This window comes from Hyaena hyaena, unplaced genomic scaffold (assembly GCF_003009895.1).
Source record: "Hyaena hyaena isolate Hyena2069 unplaced genomic scaffold, ASM300989v1 scaffold_80, whole genome shotgun sequence".
Taxonomy (NCBI): Eukaryota; Metazoa; Chordata; class Mammalia; order Carnivora; family Hyaenidae; genus Hyaena; species Hyaena hyaena.
This window is the reverse complement of record NW_024080712.1, coordinates 1,449,115-1,467,494: the sequence shown is the minus strand read 5'-3', so window position 1 is coordinate 1,467,494 and position 18,380 is coordinate 1,449,115. Positions and strand designations below refer to the sequence as shown.

The 18,380-nt window shown below is 39.9% G+C and overlaps 1 protein-coding gene across 2 annotated transcripts in view; it reads right to left on the bottom strand.

Moving 5' to 3' along the window:
• The window catches only part of MOSPD2 (motile sperm domain containing 2), a 56,567-nt gene that overhangs the window by 17,723 nt on the left and 20,464 nt on the right, over positions 1–18,380 (bottom strand). For both annotated transcript variants that reach the window (XM_039233900.1, XM_039233901.1), the window contains exons 5-8: positions 16,952–17,106; positions 14,009–14,069; positions 11,145–11,183; positions 1,392–1,516 (exon numbers count right to left, since the gene is read on the bottom strand). In XM_039233900.1, coding sequence (XP_039089831.1) covers positions 1,392–1,516; positions 11,145–11,183; positions 14,009–14,069; positions 16,952–17,106 — 380 coding nt within the window. The remainder of the gene's footprint in view (positions 1–1,391; positions 1,517–11,144; positions 11,184–14,008; positions 14,070–16,951; positions 17,107–18,380) is intronic.

Below are 18,380 nucleotides of genomic sequence, written 5' to 3'. Positions count from 1 at the left end.
GAGAAGGGAGATAACCTTTTCTACTCCTAAAAATAATTTTTACTAGATGCTATTAAGTTTTTTAAGTTTATTTATTTTGAGAGAGAGAGAGAGAGAATCCCAAACAGGCTCCTCAGTGTCTGCACAGAGTCTGACATGGGGCTCGAACTCACGAACCCATGAGATCATTACCTGAGCCGAAATCAAGTCAGACGCTTCACCGACTGAGCCACTCAGGTGCCCCTAGATGCTGTTACTTTTAAGATATAACAATTCTAGGGGCAGATTATTAACAACAAATCAATCAAATAGCTAGTTTAACTAAAGGTAGTACCTGAAATGAACCATACTGTGTTTTTCTAGGTTAAAATGTAAAATATAAAGCTTCAAAATAGGAAAGCAGCAAATTTCAAATTAAAGATATTGGTTCAAGTTTTTCTAACCAAAGAAATCAAAAGGACACAGTTTTGCCAGGTAGGCAGTATCTGAAGTAGATTGTAAAAAACAAAGGACATATTATCATTCATGTGGGGATGAGCACTGAGTGTTATATGGAAATCAACTTGACAATAAACTATTAAAAAAAAAAAGAAATATTATCATTCAGGTTAACCCAAAGCATACCAAATCCACTGGTTTCTTAGTTTATAAGGAAACTCATTACACAGTACATTTCATTATTATGTAGTATTAAAAATTTAACACATACCTACTTACTCCCAGTCTCTTATTTGTAAGTAGTAAAACCATTTCAAAAAAACTTGATAATACATATTATCTTTTAAATTAAAATGACTGTTAAACAGTAAACAATCAGAAGAAAATGAGACACATGAAAAAAATTCAGTAACTCACAGATCATCTCTAGACACAGGAATACTATGTAGCATAAATAAGAGTAAAACAGCTTTTCCTACTGATGTGGAATGATCTCTAAGACATGTTGTAAAGACAGCAGGATGCACAACAGCGTAAAATACACTACTTTTTAAAAGCGATGAAAGGGAGAAGAATTACATACGCATTTGCTTATGTGTGTTATATATAAACGGTATTGCTTATACAGGCAACATGGGTTCCTGGAAAGAAACAGAAGAGACGGAACTGGGGAGAAGAGCATGATTGGGGTAGCAGTAGAAAGACTTTTTACTGAATACTTAGGTCTGAATATTCGTATTTAATACCAAACACTTTTCAGTTTAAAACCACATAAATATATAACCCACTGAAAATAAAATGTAACAACTCAAAAACCTACACAAACATGTCTATAATGGTGCTATTTTGGAGTATCTATGATCTTTCTTCAGGCGGTCAGATACTGCTTTTCCTTTGTTCTTAAGGCAAGAACACGGCCTGATGCGCCCCAAATGAGTTTTAGTTTGGAAACACACTTCAAGCACTATACTTACAGTCCCACCCATGTGGGGGGGCAGGTACTCCACACTGACGTACTCTTGGACTTCATTTTTACTTGTAAACTTCAACAAGCTTACTGCTTCTGGGCCAAGCCAGGATTTCACAATTTTGAAAGCAGCTGAGGAAAAAAACGGTCACTTCATTAAATCCATTCTCTTTCTCAATCAATTTATTGTATGTGCTAATGAAGGTCTTCTGATACTGGTTTGGGCTAAACTCGGTTAATATACATCTTTCCGTGGTATGATAATTAACTTTCATTAATCCCTGCAGGCATTTACACGGTGACTATCCGTTATGGGTTCCAAATGTTCCAGGAAGATTCAGGGACATTGAATCACCTTGATGTGCACCAATAAACTTACCAGGGTTTTGGCCTGTGTACAAATCTGTCAATGATCCCCCATTCGGACAAACCTCCTCAAATGGGAAGTGAAGAAGAGAAAGAAACAGCTCTCCTTATTATGGGTTTGAGCTAGACTCAGAGTTCCATCCTAACCCTAAACGTCTCTGCCTCTCTCCCAAGTCCTTACAGAATTGTAAGGAACTCACGGAATCGTCAAGAATAAACCGTTATCAAAGACAACTGTTTAGTAATTACAATCTTGTTCTTTCATGTCATTCTAACTTAGATTTAATTTTTTTAAACCTTGTTTCCATTCTGACATTCAAAACACATTTTAAACAAAAGAGGAATCCTGAATTTGCAAAAGCATCAAAGAAAAAAATCAGAAAATAAAACAGTATGATAAAAATGAAATCCTGGTTCAGAAAACTACATGTTTAGTTTGCCTAATTATGCTGAAAATTTTATGTAATATTTACATTTTCATTAATTTCGATTTAAAAAGTCTGAGTTGACGTGTTTGAAGCTAAGCTACTTGAATTAACTAAAGTGCTAAATCTGATTTTTTTATAATAGCTTTACTGAGATATAATTCCCATACCATAAAATTCACCCCTTTCAAGTATGCACATCAATGGTTTTTGGTGTATTTAGATGGTTTTATGACCATTACCACTAGCTAATTTTATCTTATTTGAGAGAGTGAGAGCAAGCACTCAAACACATGAATGGGAAAGAGGGACAGAGGGGGAGAGTGAGTGAGTCTTAAACAGACTCTGCACTTAGCACAGAGCCTGATATGGGGCTGGATCCCATAACCCTGGGCTCATGCCTTAACCCGAAAGAGAGTAAGATGCTCAAACGACTGCACTCAGGCACACACCGCCCCCCCCCCCCCCCTTCATTTTAGAACGTGTTCATAACACCAAAAAGAAACCCCTACCTATAAGCAATCTCTCCTTACCCTCCTTCCCCCATTCCCTGGCAACCACTGATCTACCTTCTGGATCTGCCAATCGTGGATACTGCATATAAATGGAATCATACAACACGTGGTTTTTCTAGTTGGCTTTGTTTACTCAGCATGTTTTCAAGGTGTATCTATGATGTAGCATATATCAGTATGTAATCCCTTTTTAAGGCTGAATCATTTTCCATTTTACAGGTCTACACATGTTATTCATTCATCAAAGGCTAACACTGGAGTAGTTTCCACTTTTACTACTATGCATAATACTGCTCTGAACATCTGTGTACAAGCTTTTGTGTGGACATGTGCTTTCAGTTCTCTTGGGAACACACCTAGGAATGGAACTGCTGAATTATATGGTACTTTTATGTTGAACTTTTTGAGGAACTGCCCTACTGCTTTCCAGAGTGCCCGCGCCATTTTACATTCTCACCAGTAATGTATGAGGGTTCCAATTGCTCCATAACCTCAACACGTGTTCCTGTCTTTTTGATTACAGCCATCCTACTTGGTGTGAAGTTGTATCTCATTTGATTTTGACTTGTAGTTCTCTAATGACTAATGATGTTGAACGTCTTGTTATGTGTTTATTGCCCATTTGCATATCTTTGGAGAAATGTCTATTTAAATCTTTTGCCCTTTTTAATTGGGCCATTTGTCTTTTAATTGTTGTGCTGTAAAAGCTATTTATATATTCTAGACATAAGTCCCTTCTCTGATGCACAATTTGTAAATATTTTCTTCCATTCTGAGAGTTGTCTTTTCACGTTCTGAGTGGTGTCGTTTGAAGTACAAAATTTTAAACTTTAATGAAGTCCAATGTATCTATTCTTCTCTTTTGTTGTTTGTGTTTTGGTGTCCTATCTAAGCAACCACTGCCTAATTCAAGGCCACAAAGTATTATTCCTATGGTTCTGAGCTTTACAGTTCTAATTCTTATATTTAGTTCTCTGATCCATTTGGAACTAATTTTTGTACATGAAGGGAGGTAGAGGCCTAATTTCATTCTTTTGAATGTGGATACTCAGTTGTCCCAGTATCATTTATTACAAAGACTATTGTTTCTTGCGAGAGATCTTAGAAGACGGCAGCAGAGTAGGAGCACCCAAGGCTCACTTTGTCCCACAAACACAACTAGATAACGGCCAAATCATCCTTTTATTTTTTTAACTTTTAACTTTTTCTTAACATTTTTTAATGTTATATTTATTTCTGAGAGAGAGAGAGACAGCGTGAGCAGGGGAGGGTCAGAGAGAGAGGGAGACACAGAATCTGAAGCAGGGTCCAGGCTCTAAGCTAGCTGTCAGCACAGAGCCCGACGTGAGGCTCGAACCCAGGAACTGCGAGATCACGACCTAAGCCGAAGTCGGATGCTCAACGGACTGAGCCACCCAGGTGCCCCACGACCAGATCATCCTAAGTGCCCCACCAGTTGATCTGAAGATGGGCAGAACAAACCACAACTAAAGGTAGAGAAGGCAGCACAATGAGGAATGTTGGATGTAAGGAAACCTGGCTTGGGGGAGAAATAGATCACGGCTGCTGCAGTGGGAAGGGAGCCTCGGTCATGGGGAAGGGCGAGAGACAGACTAGCCCACAGGGGGGCACATGGAGCAAACAAACATAAACAGCAACTGGCTTGGAAAGTGAGAGGGCCCGAATTTTGTGAGTTCTTGCAAGCAGCGGGGTTAAGGCCTGGAGTTTAACCAGGTCAGTGTACTTGGCTCTGGGCGAGCTCAGAGGACACCGGGCTGCTCTTGGAGAGAAGGCAGGGTCAACAGGCCGCGGACATACAGTGAGGACAGAGCGATCTGAGGAGTGCCTGGGGCACAGAGTGCGAAGGTTATTCGCTCATCTCGGAGCGTGTTCCGGAGAGGCAGCACTCATGGAGAGATCCCTCCTGGAACAAGAAACTGGCAGGTATCATTTTACTGCCCTGCCCCTCAGCATAAGCTCGGGGCCACCTGTAGGAGGCAGTACAGTGCTGACACGTGCTACCTGATTTGCTTACACCAAGCTCCTCTAGATCCCCCCCCCCCCCCCCCCCCGGAAGAACCATCCTTCTCAGTCCCACTCGCCCGAGCCCCAGGTCAGCAGGGCCCTTTCCCTAGAAGACCGGCCCAAGGCCCTGCCAACGTGGTGTCCCCTGACCCAGGAGTTTTGTGAGGCCTCAGCTCTGGGAGCGGCAGCAACAGGTCTCGTTTCACAACCAGACCAGTGCACACCTGGTTTAAATGTGCCACATTCAGGCCAGACAACAAAAACTGCCCACTACAGCTGCAAATGACCGGCCTGAGCATAAAGCAGCCAGGACACAATAGCAGAGCGCACAGAACACACACTGGAGACCGTCCCGGAAGCACCAGGCCCCGGACACTTACACGGCAGGACACCACAGGGCCTCTTCTCCATAAAGCCATTGCCCTCAAGAACAGGAGATGGAGCTGCCCGTCCTAACACACAAAAACAGGCACAGAGACTTGCACAAAATAAGAAGAGAGAACGGGGCAAAGTCACCGCCAGAGATCTAAGTGAAACAGATATAAGTAACACGTCTGATGGAGAATTTAAAGCAATGATCCTAAGGATACTCAGTGGACTTGAGAAAAGAATAGAAGGCATCAGGGAGACTATTAACACAGAGATAAGGAATAACAAAGCAGAGATAAAGGGCTCAATAAATGAAGTGTGAAACACACTTGATGGAAATGAACAGCAGGCTGGAAGAAGCAGAGGAACCAATTAGTGACCTAGAAGGCAGAGTAATGGAAAATAATCAAGAGGAACAAAAGAGAAAAAAAGAACTATGCAAAATGAGAATAGATTTAGGGAACTCAGTGACTCCATCAAATGTAGTAACGCTCGTATTATAGGAATCCCAGAAGAAGAAAGACAAAAGAGGGCAGAGAATTTATTTGAAGAAATAATAGCTGAAAACTTCCCGAATCTGGGGAAGGAAACATATCCAGATCTAGGTGGCATAGAGAACCCCTTAAAAAATTAATCAAAGCCAGCCCACACCAAGACATAGTGTAATTAAAATGGCAAAATATGGTGATAAAGGAAAAGTATTAAAAGCGGCAAGACAAAAGAAGACAGTTACATATAAAGAAAACCACATAAAGGTATCAGTGGATTTTCCGCCAGAAATTTCCTAAGTCAGAAATGGGTGGTATGATACATTCAAAGTGCTGAATGAGAAAAACCTGCAGCCAAGAATAATCTATCCAGGAGGTTATCATTCAGAATAGAAGGACACATAAAGAGTTTCCCAGACAAGCAAAAACTAAAGGAATTCATGACCACTAACTGAGCCCTGCAAGAAATACTAAGGGGACTCCAAGGGGAAACGAGAGACCAAAAGTGACAGTACCAAGGGAGGAACACGAAAGGAGTAAAAAATGACTACTTCTGTAGGAAACCAGTCAATGAGCTCACAAAATAAAAGAATGTAAAAAATGACACCATATACCCAAAAGAGTAGAGGAGGAAAGAATAGGCTCAAGCTTAAAGGACCATCAACTTAATATAGGCTGCTATATGCAGAAGAGGTTATATACAAACATAATGGGAACTACAAATCAAAAACCACTAATAAATATGCAAACAATAAAGAGAAAGAAATCCAAATGTACCACTAAAGAAAACCAGCAAATCATGAAAGAGAGAAATACAAGAAAGGATCAGAGAAAATCTGCAAGAACAACCACAAACCAAGTAATAAAATGGCAATAAGTACATATCAATCAATAATTACTTTGAATGTAAATGGACTGAATGCTCCAATCAAAAGACACAGATGACAGAATGAATAAACCAGACCCATCTAAATGCTGCCTAGAAGAGACTCATTTTTGACCTAAAGACCCCTGCAGATTGGAAGTGAGGGGAAAGAGAAGCATTTATCACGCAAATGGATGTCACAAGAAAGCTGGAGTAACAATACTTATATTGGACAAATAGACTTTAAAACAAAGACTGTAACAAGAGATGAAGAAGGGCATTATATAATCATAAAGCCGATAACCCAAGGAGAAATAACTATTGTAAATATTTGTGCACCCGGCATGAGAGCCCCCAAATACATAAAACAGTTAATAAGAAACATAAAAGAACTGATAATAATATAATAGTAGAGGAATTTAACTTCCCACTTATATTAATGGGAAAATCATGTAAACAGAAAATGAAGAAACAATGGCTTTGAGTAACACACTGGACCAGATGGATTTAACAGATATATTCAGAACATTCCATCCTAAAATAGCAAAATACACATTCTTTTTGAGTGCACATGGAACATTCTCCAGAAGAGATCGCATATGAGGCCACCAAACAAGCCTGAACAAATTCAAGAAGATTGAAGACCTATCATGGATCTTTTCTGACCACAGGGCTATGAAATTAGAAATCAACCACAAGAAAAATTTGGAAAGACTACAAATACATTTAGGTTAAATAACATGTTACTAAACAATGAAGGGGTCAACCAGGAAATCAAAGAAATACAAAAGTACATGGAAACAAATGAAAATGCAAACACAATGATTCAAAACCTTTGGGACACAGCAAAAGTGGTTCTAAGAGGGAAGTTTAAGCAATACAGGTCTACCTCAAAGCACGGAAATGTACAAATATAAAACCTGACCTTACACCTAAACGAAGTGGAAAAATAACAAACAGAACCTAAAACCAATAGAAGGAAATAAAGAATAAAGATCAGAGCAGAAACAAATGATAAAGAAACAAAAACGGGGGCGCCTGGGTGCCTCAGTCGGTTAAGCATCCAACTTCAGCTCAGGTCATGATCTCACTGCTTGTGGGTTTGAGCCCCGTGTCAGGCTCTGTGCTGACAGCTCAGAGCCTGGAGCCTGCTTCAGATTCTGTGTTTCCCTCTCTCTCTGTCCCTCCCCCACTCACAGTCTATCTCTCTCTCAAAANCTCTCTGTCCCTCCCCCACTCACAGTCTATCTCTCTCTCAAAAATGAATAAATGTTAAAAAAAAAAAAAAAACAACTAAAAAAAAAAAAACAACAACAAAAACAAACCCAAAAAACAAAAGCAAAAAACAATAGAACAGATCAATGAATTCAGAAGCTGGTTCTTTTTTTTATCAAGATAAAAAGAGAAAAGACCCAAATACATAAAAATCACAAGCAAAAGAGGATAAATACAAACAATTATAAGAAAACATTATGAAAAACTATATGCCAGCAAATTGGATGACCTAGAAGAATATTCCAAGAAACATATAACCTACCAAAACTGAAACAGGAAGAAAAAGAAAATTTGAATAGATTATCAGCAAAGAAATCGAATCAGTAATCAAAAAATTCCCCATAAACAAAAGTTCAGGACCAGATGGCTTCACTGGTGAATTCTACCAAACATTTACAGAAGAGTTAATAATTATTCTTAAACTACTCCAAAAAACATAAGGAAAATTTCCCAATTAAGTCTCTGAGGCCAGTATTACCCTGATACCAAAACCAGATAAAGACACCACTAAAAAAAAGGAACTACAGGCCAGTATCACTGATGAACATAGATGCAAAATCCCTCCACAAAAAACCAGCAAACCAAATTCAACAATACATTAAAAAAGCCATTCACAATGATCAAGTGGGATTCATTCCTGGGTTGCAAGGATGGTTCTGTATTCACAAATCAATCAACATGATGTATCATATCAATAAGAGAAAAGAGTCATATGATCATTTCAAGAGGACAGAAAAAGCGTTTGACAAGGTACAACATCCACTCATGCTAAAAATCCTCAACAAAGTACGCTTAGAGGAAACATACCTTAACATAGCAAAGACCATGTATAGAAACCCACGGCTAACATCATACTCAATGGTGAAACACCCAGAACCTTTTCGCTAAAGTTAGGGACAAGGAGGTCCACTCTGGCCACTTTTATTCAACACAGTACTGGAAGTCCTAGCCACAGCAATCGGACAACAAAAAGAAATAAAGGGCATCCAAACAGGCAAGGAAGAAGTGAAACTTGCACTATTTGCAGATGACATCATACTATATATAGAAAACCTAAAAGACTACATGATAAATGAATTCATTAAAGTCGCAGGATACAAAATCAATGTAGAGAATTCTGTTGCATTTCTATACACCAATAAGGAAGCAGCAGAAAGAGAAATTAAGAAAATAATCCAATTTACAACTGAACCAAAGATAGTAAGATACCTAGGAATAAACTTAACCAATGAGGTGAAAGACCTGTACTCCGAAAACTAAAACACTGATGAAAGAAATTAAAGAAGATGACACAAAAAATAGAAAGACATTCCATGCTCATGGATTGAAAGAATAAATATTGTTATTATAGCTATACTACCCAAAGCAATCTACATATTTAACACAATCCCTACCAAAGTACAACAGCATTTTTCACAGAAGTAGAACAAATAATATTAAATTTGTATGGAACCACGAAAGACCCTGAAAAGCCAAAGCAATCTTGAAAAAGAAAAGCAAAGGTGGAGGCATCATAATTGCGGACTTGAACTTATATTAGAAAGATGTAGTGATCGGGGCGCCTGGGTGGCTTAGTAGGTTGAGCGTCCGACTTTCGCTTAGGTCGTGATCTCGCGGTTCGTGGGTTCGAGCCCCACGTCGGGCTCTGTGCTGACTGCCAGCTCAGAGCCTGGAGCCTGTTTCGGTCTGTGACTCCCTCTCTCTCTGACCCTCCCCTGCTCACGCTGTCTCTCTCTCTCTCTCCTAGAAATAAATTAAGAAAAAAAAAAAAGAAAGATGTAGTGATCAAAACAGTATGGTACTGGTACAAAAACACACACATTGATCAACAGAAAACAAAATCCATAAACAAACCCACAATTATATGTTTGACAAAGCAGGAAAGAATATCCAATGGGTAAAAGACGGTCTCTTCCAACAAATGTTGGGAAAACTGGACAGCAATATGCAGAAGAATGAAACAGGACCGCCGTCTTATGCCATACACAAAAATAAAAATAAAAATAAATGGATTAAAGACCTAAATGTGAGGCCTAAAACCACAAAAAATCCTAGAATAGAACACAGGCAGTAACTTCTCTGACAAGAGCTGTAGCAACTCTTTCCTACACAGGTCCCCTGAGGCAAGGGAAATAAAAGTAAAAATAAACTATTAGGACTACACCAAAATAAAAAGCTTCTGCACAGCAAAGGAAACAATCAACAAAACTAAAAGGCAAATAACCTGCTGAATAAGAGAAGATAATTACAAATGACATATCTGATAAAGGGTTAGTATCCAGAATATATAAAGAACTTATAAAATGCAACATCCAAAAAACAAATAATCCCATTAAAAATGGGCAGAAGACATGAATAGCCATTTCTCCAAGGAAGACATCCAAATGGCCAGCAGGCACGTGAAAACATGCTCAACATCACTCATTGTCAGGGAGATATAAATCAAAACCATAATGAGATATCACCTCATAACCATCAGAATGGCTAAAATAAAAAACACAAGAAAGAGCAAGTGTTGGCGAGAATGTGGAGAAAAAGGAACCCTCGTGCAATGTTGGTGGGAATGCAAACTTGTGCTGCCACTGTAAAAAACAGTATGGAGGTTCCTCATAAAGTTAAAAATGGAACTATCCTGGGATGCCTGGGTGGCTCAGTCGGTTAAGTGTCCAACTTTGGCTCAGGTCATGATCTCACAGTTTGTGGGTTCAAACCCTGCGATGGGCTCTGTAGTGACAGCTCAGAGCCTGGAGCCGGCTTCAGATTCTGTGTCTCCCTCTCTCTCTGTCCCTGCCACACTCAAGTTCTGTCTGTGTTTCTCTCAAAAATAAATGAACATTAAAAAAAAAAACAGAACTACCCTATGATCCAGAAATCACACCACTATTTACCCAAATAATACAAAACGCTAATTCAAAGGGATATATGCACCACGATGTGTAGAGCAGTATTATACAATCACATTAAAGTTGGTAAAGAATGTTTTTCATTGCTTTTAAAGCATATTTTTTTTTACCACAAAATGTATCATGATTGTCTTATGTAAGTGACTATAGTGATTTGAAGTAAATTTCAGATTCATCTCACCTTCTTCCTCAACACCCGAAGCCCTTGAGAAAACCTAGCCAAGGCCTGTGTTGTGTGACATAACCCCATCCGTGGGTGATGAACTGAGACTTCTGGTTCAAGCTTTACCTGAATGGTTGAACATCCTGATGCTGGTTTTAGAGAAGACTAATGTGTATCCCCAGAGCCTGGCGCTAGAATGTTATCTGAGTTTGCTTAGGAACAGCCTTTGAATGTTCTAGCTCCAGCCTCTTAAAAGAGTATACACCGAGCAAAACAAACATTTTTTTAAACAGCCACAGAAATATGGCTAAATTGAGAAAAAGGAAATCAGACATTTGTTTTAGAAAGTATAAATAATATACTCACCGTTCATTATCCAAGGCATATCAAAGATCACCATTTTTGCTGAAAGACCAAAAAAATTCAATGAATGTGATTCAGTGTCCCTATAGTATTATCACTTATACCTGGCCTAGAAAAAGCTGGTGATCTAAATTAACTAAAAAGTGAGCTGGCTGACTCAGTTCTGATTCAGTGACATGTGAGTCATGCTCAAACCAAATTAACTTCTCACACTGATGAGGGGCCCACCCAGGGTGGCTTTTGGGAAATCAATAATGCACTATCACTGTCCTTTGGCAAACAGTCTGTTTTTTGTTCATTTATTGCTTTTGCTGTTTGCAGAAAGGTACAAAAGAAAATAGTTAAGTGGGTAACTGGAATCTTTGGATGTGGCATGTCATATCGGCGCCAATGTACAGTGAACTTCAGGATGATTTCAATGTCTAATTTATTGGTTTCGATAATTTTCTAGAGATTATATTGTTCAACCACTTACACATTTTCCCCTCACCCCAATTTTAATACATCATTATGTTTTTAAAAAGACAATTTATACTTTTCTTCATATTGTGAGCCTCAGGAAGCCAAAAATTCCCAAGTATACAGAAGTATTGTTTGCATATTTAGATGAAGGCCTAAACAGCCCTAGAGGGCTGATGGGGGTGGGGGAGAGGGGAAGGGGGGTGATGGGCATGGAGGAGGGCACTTGTGGGGTTGAGCACTGGGTGTTCTATGGAAACCAACTTGACAATAAACTATTAAAAAAAAAAAAGACCTAAACAGCCCTATTAACAATTACAAGAACCAGAAATCACAAACGGAATTCTTGATATCTAATTCATTCTATTCCAAATGAATCAAAATGCAAAGTCATGCTTCTCTGAGCAGAGAGGCTCCTAGAATGACTATATTAATGTAGGACAAGTAAAATATACGTAAGAAACAAGGTTATCTTCAAAGAAGATACCTTGGTGCTTAATACCTAGTCCTTGTGATATGCCTAAAAAGATTTGGACTTAAGATTTTAAGAAATAATGGCTGTATTTCATGACAGATTTTGAAGCATAACCAATTTAAGATTCTAAAAAATTTAATGTCTGCAAAACTACATTATGTAGGTAAAATATACGCATTACTTCTAGTTAATTGGAATGAAGTGTTTGAATTCATCTTTATGTAGGCCCATGAGTTTATTAATAGTTTTCTCAAAAGAATCTTAGATGTGTTTTATAAGGTAATGATGGTATTTATCCTACTTATAAATGGCTCTTCACAAACTTAGATATTTCAATAAATAAGTGAATATTTTATTTTCATTTTGTACAAAAGAGGAGCAAGCTAATAATATGGGTTAGTGACACCCTATTGACCACTGATGGGCACCGCTCAGTAAAATGAATTGGGGTATGTGGTGGATCCAGGAAGAATTCAGAAGGAATGGCAGATCGCCTGGGTTTCCCAAACCAAACATCCCCTTTCCCTAAAAAGGTTCATGAGTCCCCTCTCTGCAGACATAAGAGCACAGCGGTAGGAGTGGCAGTGATCCTCGATATCCATCATGCTTTGTGTGTCTGTTCCTTATTTCCCATTAATAATAATGTGAAATCATACCAAAATAAGAGGATTTAGGGGTTTTATGCTTTAGTATCACCTAAGTCATGAGTCCCAAAAGACCCTAACTATGGTAGTTGCCTGAGTGTGCCCAGGGAGACCTGTGAGTTTCCATTTTCTGATATTCCTGTTGTTTCTCTTCTGTTTTTTCCACTGTGAGTCCACTGGAATGCAAATATATGACTGTTGGGGCATCTAGGTAGCTCAGTCAGAAGCGTCCAACTCTTGGTTTTGTCTCCGGTCATGATCTCACAGTTCTTGAGTTCGAGCCCTACGTCTGGCTCTGTGCTGACAGTGAGGAGCCTGCTTGGGATTCTTGCTCTCCTTCTTTCTACTCCTTGCCTGCTCCTGCACCCCATGTGCCCTCTCTCTCAAAATAAATAAGTAAACATTAAAAAAAAAATGCATATATACAACTGTTTATGTGGGATAGCATCTTGATTTCTCCAGAGGTAAATCACCATATAAATCCAAGAAATCAATGACTCAAAATGAGTACCTAAGATTTACGAGTTCTTCATTCAGGTAATTAATGCAAGAATCATAATTAAAAACAAACTCTAAATGCCAGATTCAAACGTAGTCTACTGTTTTTTTTTTTTTAAGTTTATTCATTTTTGAGAGCGAGAGCGAGAGCGAGTGCACATGCAGGGGAGGGGTAGAGAGAGAGGGAGACACAGAATCCAGAGCAGACTCTAGGCTCTGAGCTGTCAGCACAGAGTCCGACGCAGGGCTTGAACTCAGGAATTGTGAGATCATGACCTGAGCCCAAGTCAGATGCTTACCCGACTGAGCCACCCAGGTGCCCCTAGTCTACTGTCTTCTTAATGACAGTTTTTAAATAGCAATTAGTAACACAGTGTACTTGATATATGAGTACTGCTTCTCACACAGTATACTTTATTTATCAGTACTGCTTCTCTGTGTCTTGCATGTAAGAAGTTCCATATAATAAATATCATTTTAAATGGGTTCTTCATTGAAAGATGAAAAAAAATGGGATATCTTGGAAATAAAGGTATGTTTTTATGCCCCTATATATGTGTGTGCTACAGGATGCCATATGTACAGTTTAGAACTTAAATTCTTAAAACCATGATTATAAAAAATTTCCTTTATATCTACTAGGATATGCACTTAAACTTCTATGCACACATTTAAGTTCCTCATCAGAATACAACACCTCAGATATTAAAGTCTACAGTAATATAAAGAAATCTCAGTTGCTGTCTACGGTTTCTATACATTGTATTCTTATAAAGGAGTAAGTTACTTACAGAGGTATTTAGGGTAATAAACCTTAAAGCAGTTGATGATAAAACGCACAAAGTCCATGTCCTAAAACAAAGATCATACATGTAAAGTTTTAAGACAATCCACATTAGAGAACTTTAAATTGCACACTTCTAAAGGTGATACACTATTAAATACAAATGAGACCATTAGTAAATTCTTTAAAAAATAAGCTCATATATAAATAAGTATATTCTCAGAGCTTAAGGTTTTAAGTCATTAAGCTACTTATAATATTCAGTCCCAATATCGAGTGAAAGAAATCAGATGCTTAAACATCATTCATGTTACCTCCAACAAGTGAGATATATCTGGCTAAGGTAACATGGCATTATAAAGCAGATCTAAAACAATCCCTATAGAGAAATTCTAAAAATATGTTGAATTAAAGAATTACTGAAACAAGCATACACTTTACAACCTTACTACTTGGAATGATAATACATATAACATGTCAACTCTGGTATATTTGCTTTTTAAACTTAATTTCTATACCTTGTAATACCTTTGATAAAATACGTTTTATCGATCTTTTACACAGCAGCTAATCCGATCATACTGGTGTGCTGTATCTACTTCGCTAACTTCTTTCCTCTTATTTAGAGACGTGGAGTTAGACTTTTTTAGTTTATACTCGAGTGTTGTTCATGGACTCCAATCCCTGGAAAACTTTATGAACATAACTGTTGGTTCTACCGCACTGAACACAGCCAATGAAAGTTGGTTATGAGGGTTACTATTCCCATGGATCATTTCATTCCAGGTTATGGCCTGGCTGCAAGCTGACTTACTAATCCTGATTGGCCATCTAAGAAGGGCTGTAGGATGAAAGATAATCATGCAAACTTAAACCCATCAATTACTGAGAGGTGAGCTGTCCCACAGATGAGTCTATAAAGTCATTGCTAGCCTGTGAGTTATAGTATCTTTAACTTCCACAAACTGAAAAGCAAGCATCTTTATCTTAAATATTATAGAATAAATCTAGTATATAATAGTAGCTTTAGAATGAATCGTATATCCATTGTGCACCAAGGTTAATAATTTGTATTTAAGAGTCAAAGAAAAATCTCAAAATAACTAGTTACATAAAAAATATGGTTACTTGTATATGATCTATGGCCCCCAGAGACTTTGCCAAAAACATCTTCATCTACTATTCTTGCTTTCATCTTTTAATTGAATAGCCTTGCTTATAAAATCCCAAGTTACTGCTAATTCAAGTGCATCTGAAAGGATGCCACTGGTGAAATATATTAGTGGGTACGACATTAAAAAGCTCTATGAAACCTGTTGCTTTGCATTTTGTGAGGATGTCTTCAAGGGCTATTTATTATCTTGTAAAATGTCCTCCCTTTGGGGACCCATGAAATACTTTTCTTTCTAGTTCAAGTATCAGGAATGAGTACACTTCTCCTAAGATACTTGTTTTAAACTATGGCCACTGAATATTTTTTAGTTTTTAATGCTTTTTATTTATTTTAGAGAGAGAGAGAGAGGGAGAACGAGTGCACATGAGCAGGGGAGGGGCAGAGAGAGAGGGAGACACAGATTCTGAAGCAGGCTCCAGGCTCTGAACTGTCAGCACAGAGCCCGATGCGGGGCCCGAACTCATGAACCACAAGATCATAACCTGGGCCAAAGTTGGACACTCAATTGACTGAGCCACCCAGGCACCCCGGCCCCTGAATAATTTTAAATGGTTCCATTTCTTTCAGGCAGACCACTGAAAGATTGGAGCCTATGTAGTGGCCCAACTCTAACAAATGATTTTTAACTTTTTTTGCCTTGTAATTCTGCATACATGTTTATAAGCCAGCTTAAATCCTTTGTGAACCATGAGGGAGTCACATATAAAAATAACTACATTAAGGGGCACCTGGGTGGCTCCACTAGTTAAGCATCTGACTCTTGACTTTGGCTCAGGTCGTGATCTCACAATTTGTGAGACTGAGCCCTGTGTCAGGCTCTGTGCTGACAGCTCAGGTCATGATACTGTTTGTGAGTTCAAGCCCTGCATCAGGCTCTTTGCTAACAGCATGGAGCCTGCTTTGGATTCTGTCTCCCTCTCTCTGCCCCTCCCCTGCTCACACTGTCTCTCTCTCTCTCAAAAATAAACATTGAAAAAAAATTTAAAAACCCAGATTTCCAGAAGTTAGTTACCAGGCAAAGAGTACAAATACGTACACTTTAGGTTCTTAACATACTTTGCCAAGTGGATTTTCAAAAAGGTTTCAATGCCGCCCCAGGGAGGTGTGTGAATGCTCCTTCACCACTACCAGATGGAGCTAAGGTTTGAATGTCAGAGACAACAACAGCTACAATAAATGTGCCAATGGATCCCCATCACCGCTGAAGGGCTCACAATTACCACTAAGGTCACGCAAGGGCCCAAATTAGAGACTGGTGGGTTTTACTTATTTTTTAAGCTTGGCAAAAATCACCTGAAGAAAAAGGGTCTCCAAAGCTAACAAAATCAAACAAAAACCCCAACAAGGTGACAAAGTGCTGTATGTGCAAAAGTCAGGTGAGCATCTTACAAGTGCCAAGCGTGGTATGAATCTGATGGTACTAACAACCGCGCTCCTTACTTCACCCCCTACTTCTGGAGTGTATTACCCTGTGTTACGTGCTGCAGGATGTCAGTTCTGACAGAAGAGTTCACGGTTCCCACTACTACCCAGCACCCTGCCAGCTTCGATGTCCTACCTTGTCATCGTGTGTATCAGAAGAGGAGCATTTCTAGGAAATACACGGTTTCAGTGCCAAATACTGAAGCACATTTATTTCTCCACAAATCCTATTTCATGTCTGACTTCACTCACAACACAGAAGGAAAAAACGAAATCCCAAACATGACTTGGTTAGCTCAAGCTTACAGCGATATGTGGCTGGGGAGAACATGACGGAATTAAAGGCGTGCTTACTATGCTATTTATGCCAGTCTCTGACAGGTCAAACATCACTGTCACAGGCTTCCCATTTTCTCTCTTAGCATAACGTTCCAACCAGAATGCGATAAGCTTCTTTTTGTCCAACGTGGTTTTATGGTCTTTTATGTGATACTTCACCCTGATCCAGACTTTTAACAGAACACAGGATACAAATAAGAAAAGTATGTCACTATATTATCTTATGCATATATCATTCCTACCCCTTGACATTTTTCTTTATTTACAATTTATTTTCTTTCTCACGTTAAAAACATCTCTTCATTCTTTTAAATGGGAGATAGCGTGCACTTGGGAACCTTAGAGAGGAGCAGAGATGTAAACAATTCTCCCCTCTTAGGAAATAAATAAACTTCCCTAGTAAGTAAAGGCGAAGAGAAAATACAGGTGAACAAACAATATTTGGTAATAACCTAAAAGTACTCTTCACCTTGCTTAACAAACAAGAAAGCCAGTGGTTCCGTCGAGCACTAGCAAAGACCTTCCATGTGGAGCAGCAGCCTAGACAGAGGCCCAGGAGCGGCCGAGTGGAGCCGGGGGTGGGAGCCACGAAGCACTGGGAGCACAGCAGCTGGGACGCGCTGCGGCCAGTTGGGGGAAGAGGAGCTGCGCAGACACGGGCTGGGCCGAAAGGGCTCCCAGTGAAATGCTAACGTGCTATGCTCCTCCTGAAGACAGCCCTTGGAGGCAGGAGCACAGAGGGGGAAGGACAGAGGCACAGGAGACCCCGCAGGCCGTGGCCTGGGAAGACAGTGAAGGTCTCAACTGAGAAGCGCTAATGGAAACGGAGCAGGGGCTGCGTGGAAGCCGTGTCAGGGGCAGGGCCAAGGGCCGTGGGCCCGAGCTGGGCGGTACAGGAGAGGGGGCGGTGGGATGCAGCCCAGCTGGGTTTCTGTGTTGAAGGTGGCCAGCGAGCCGTCCGCGGCACCGGTCAGTGGGTAGCTGGGGTCCGGGGACAGTGTGGGGTCACCACTGTTCATGGAGGGGCAAGGAGCTTGAGATCACCCAAGGGGACTGTATCCGCTGGAAAGTAAAAGACGCCAAGCAAGAAATGAAGCCTACGACTTCCGCATAAGGGACAGGGGAACGAGAGGAACGAGGAATGAAGACAGCAAAGGACAGCTGGTGAAGGGAGGGAAATGCAAGAAGACTGTTAGAACAGAGCTGAGCCGCACGCTGCGTAGACAGCAAGCACGCCACGCGCTCAGGATCGGGCTCTGATGCTCCCGCCACGTGCCAGCCTCATAGAAACCATGGTGGATTTGGGGCAAGGGGAGAGAGGGTAACAAGGGGGCCACCGGGACAGCAGGGGTGGTCCCTACCGCACCTCCTGCTATCACAGATTTCACAAGAAGCTAATGGGAGAAGATGGGGGTGGGGCCTTGAAAAGTCCATTTAGCAACCC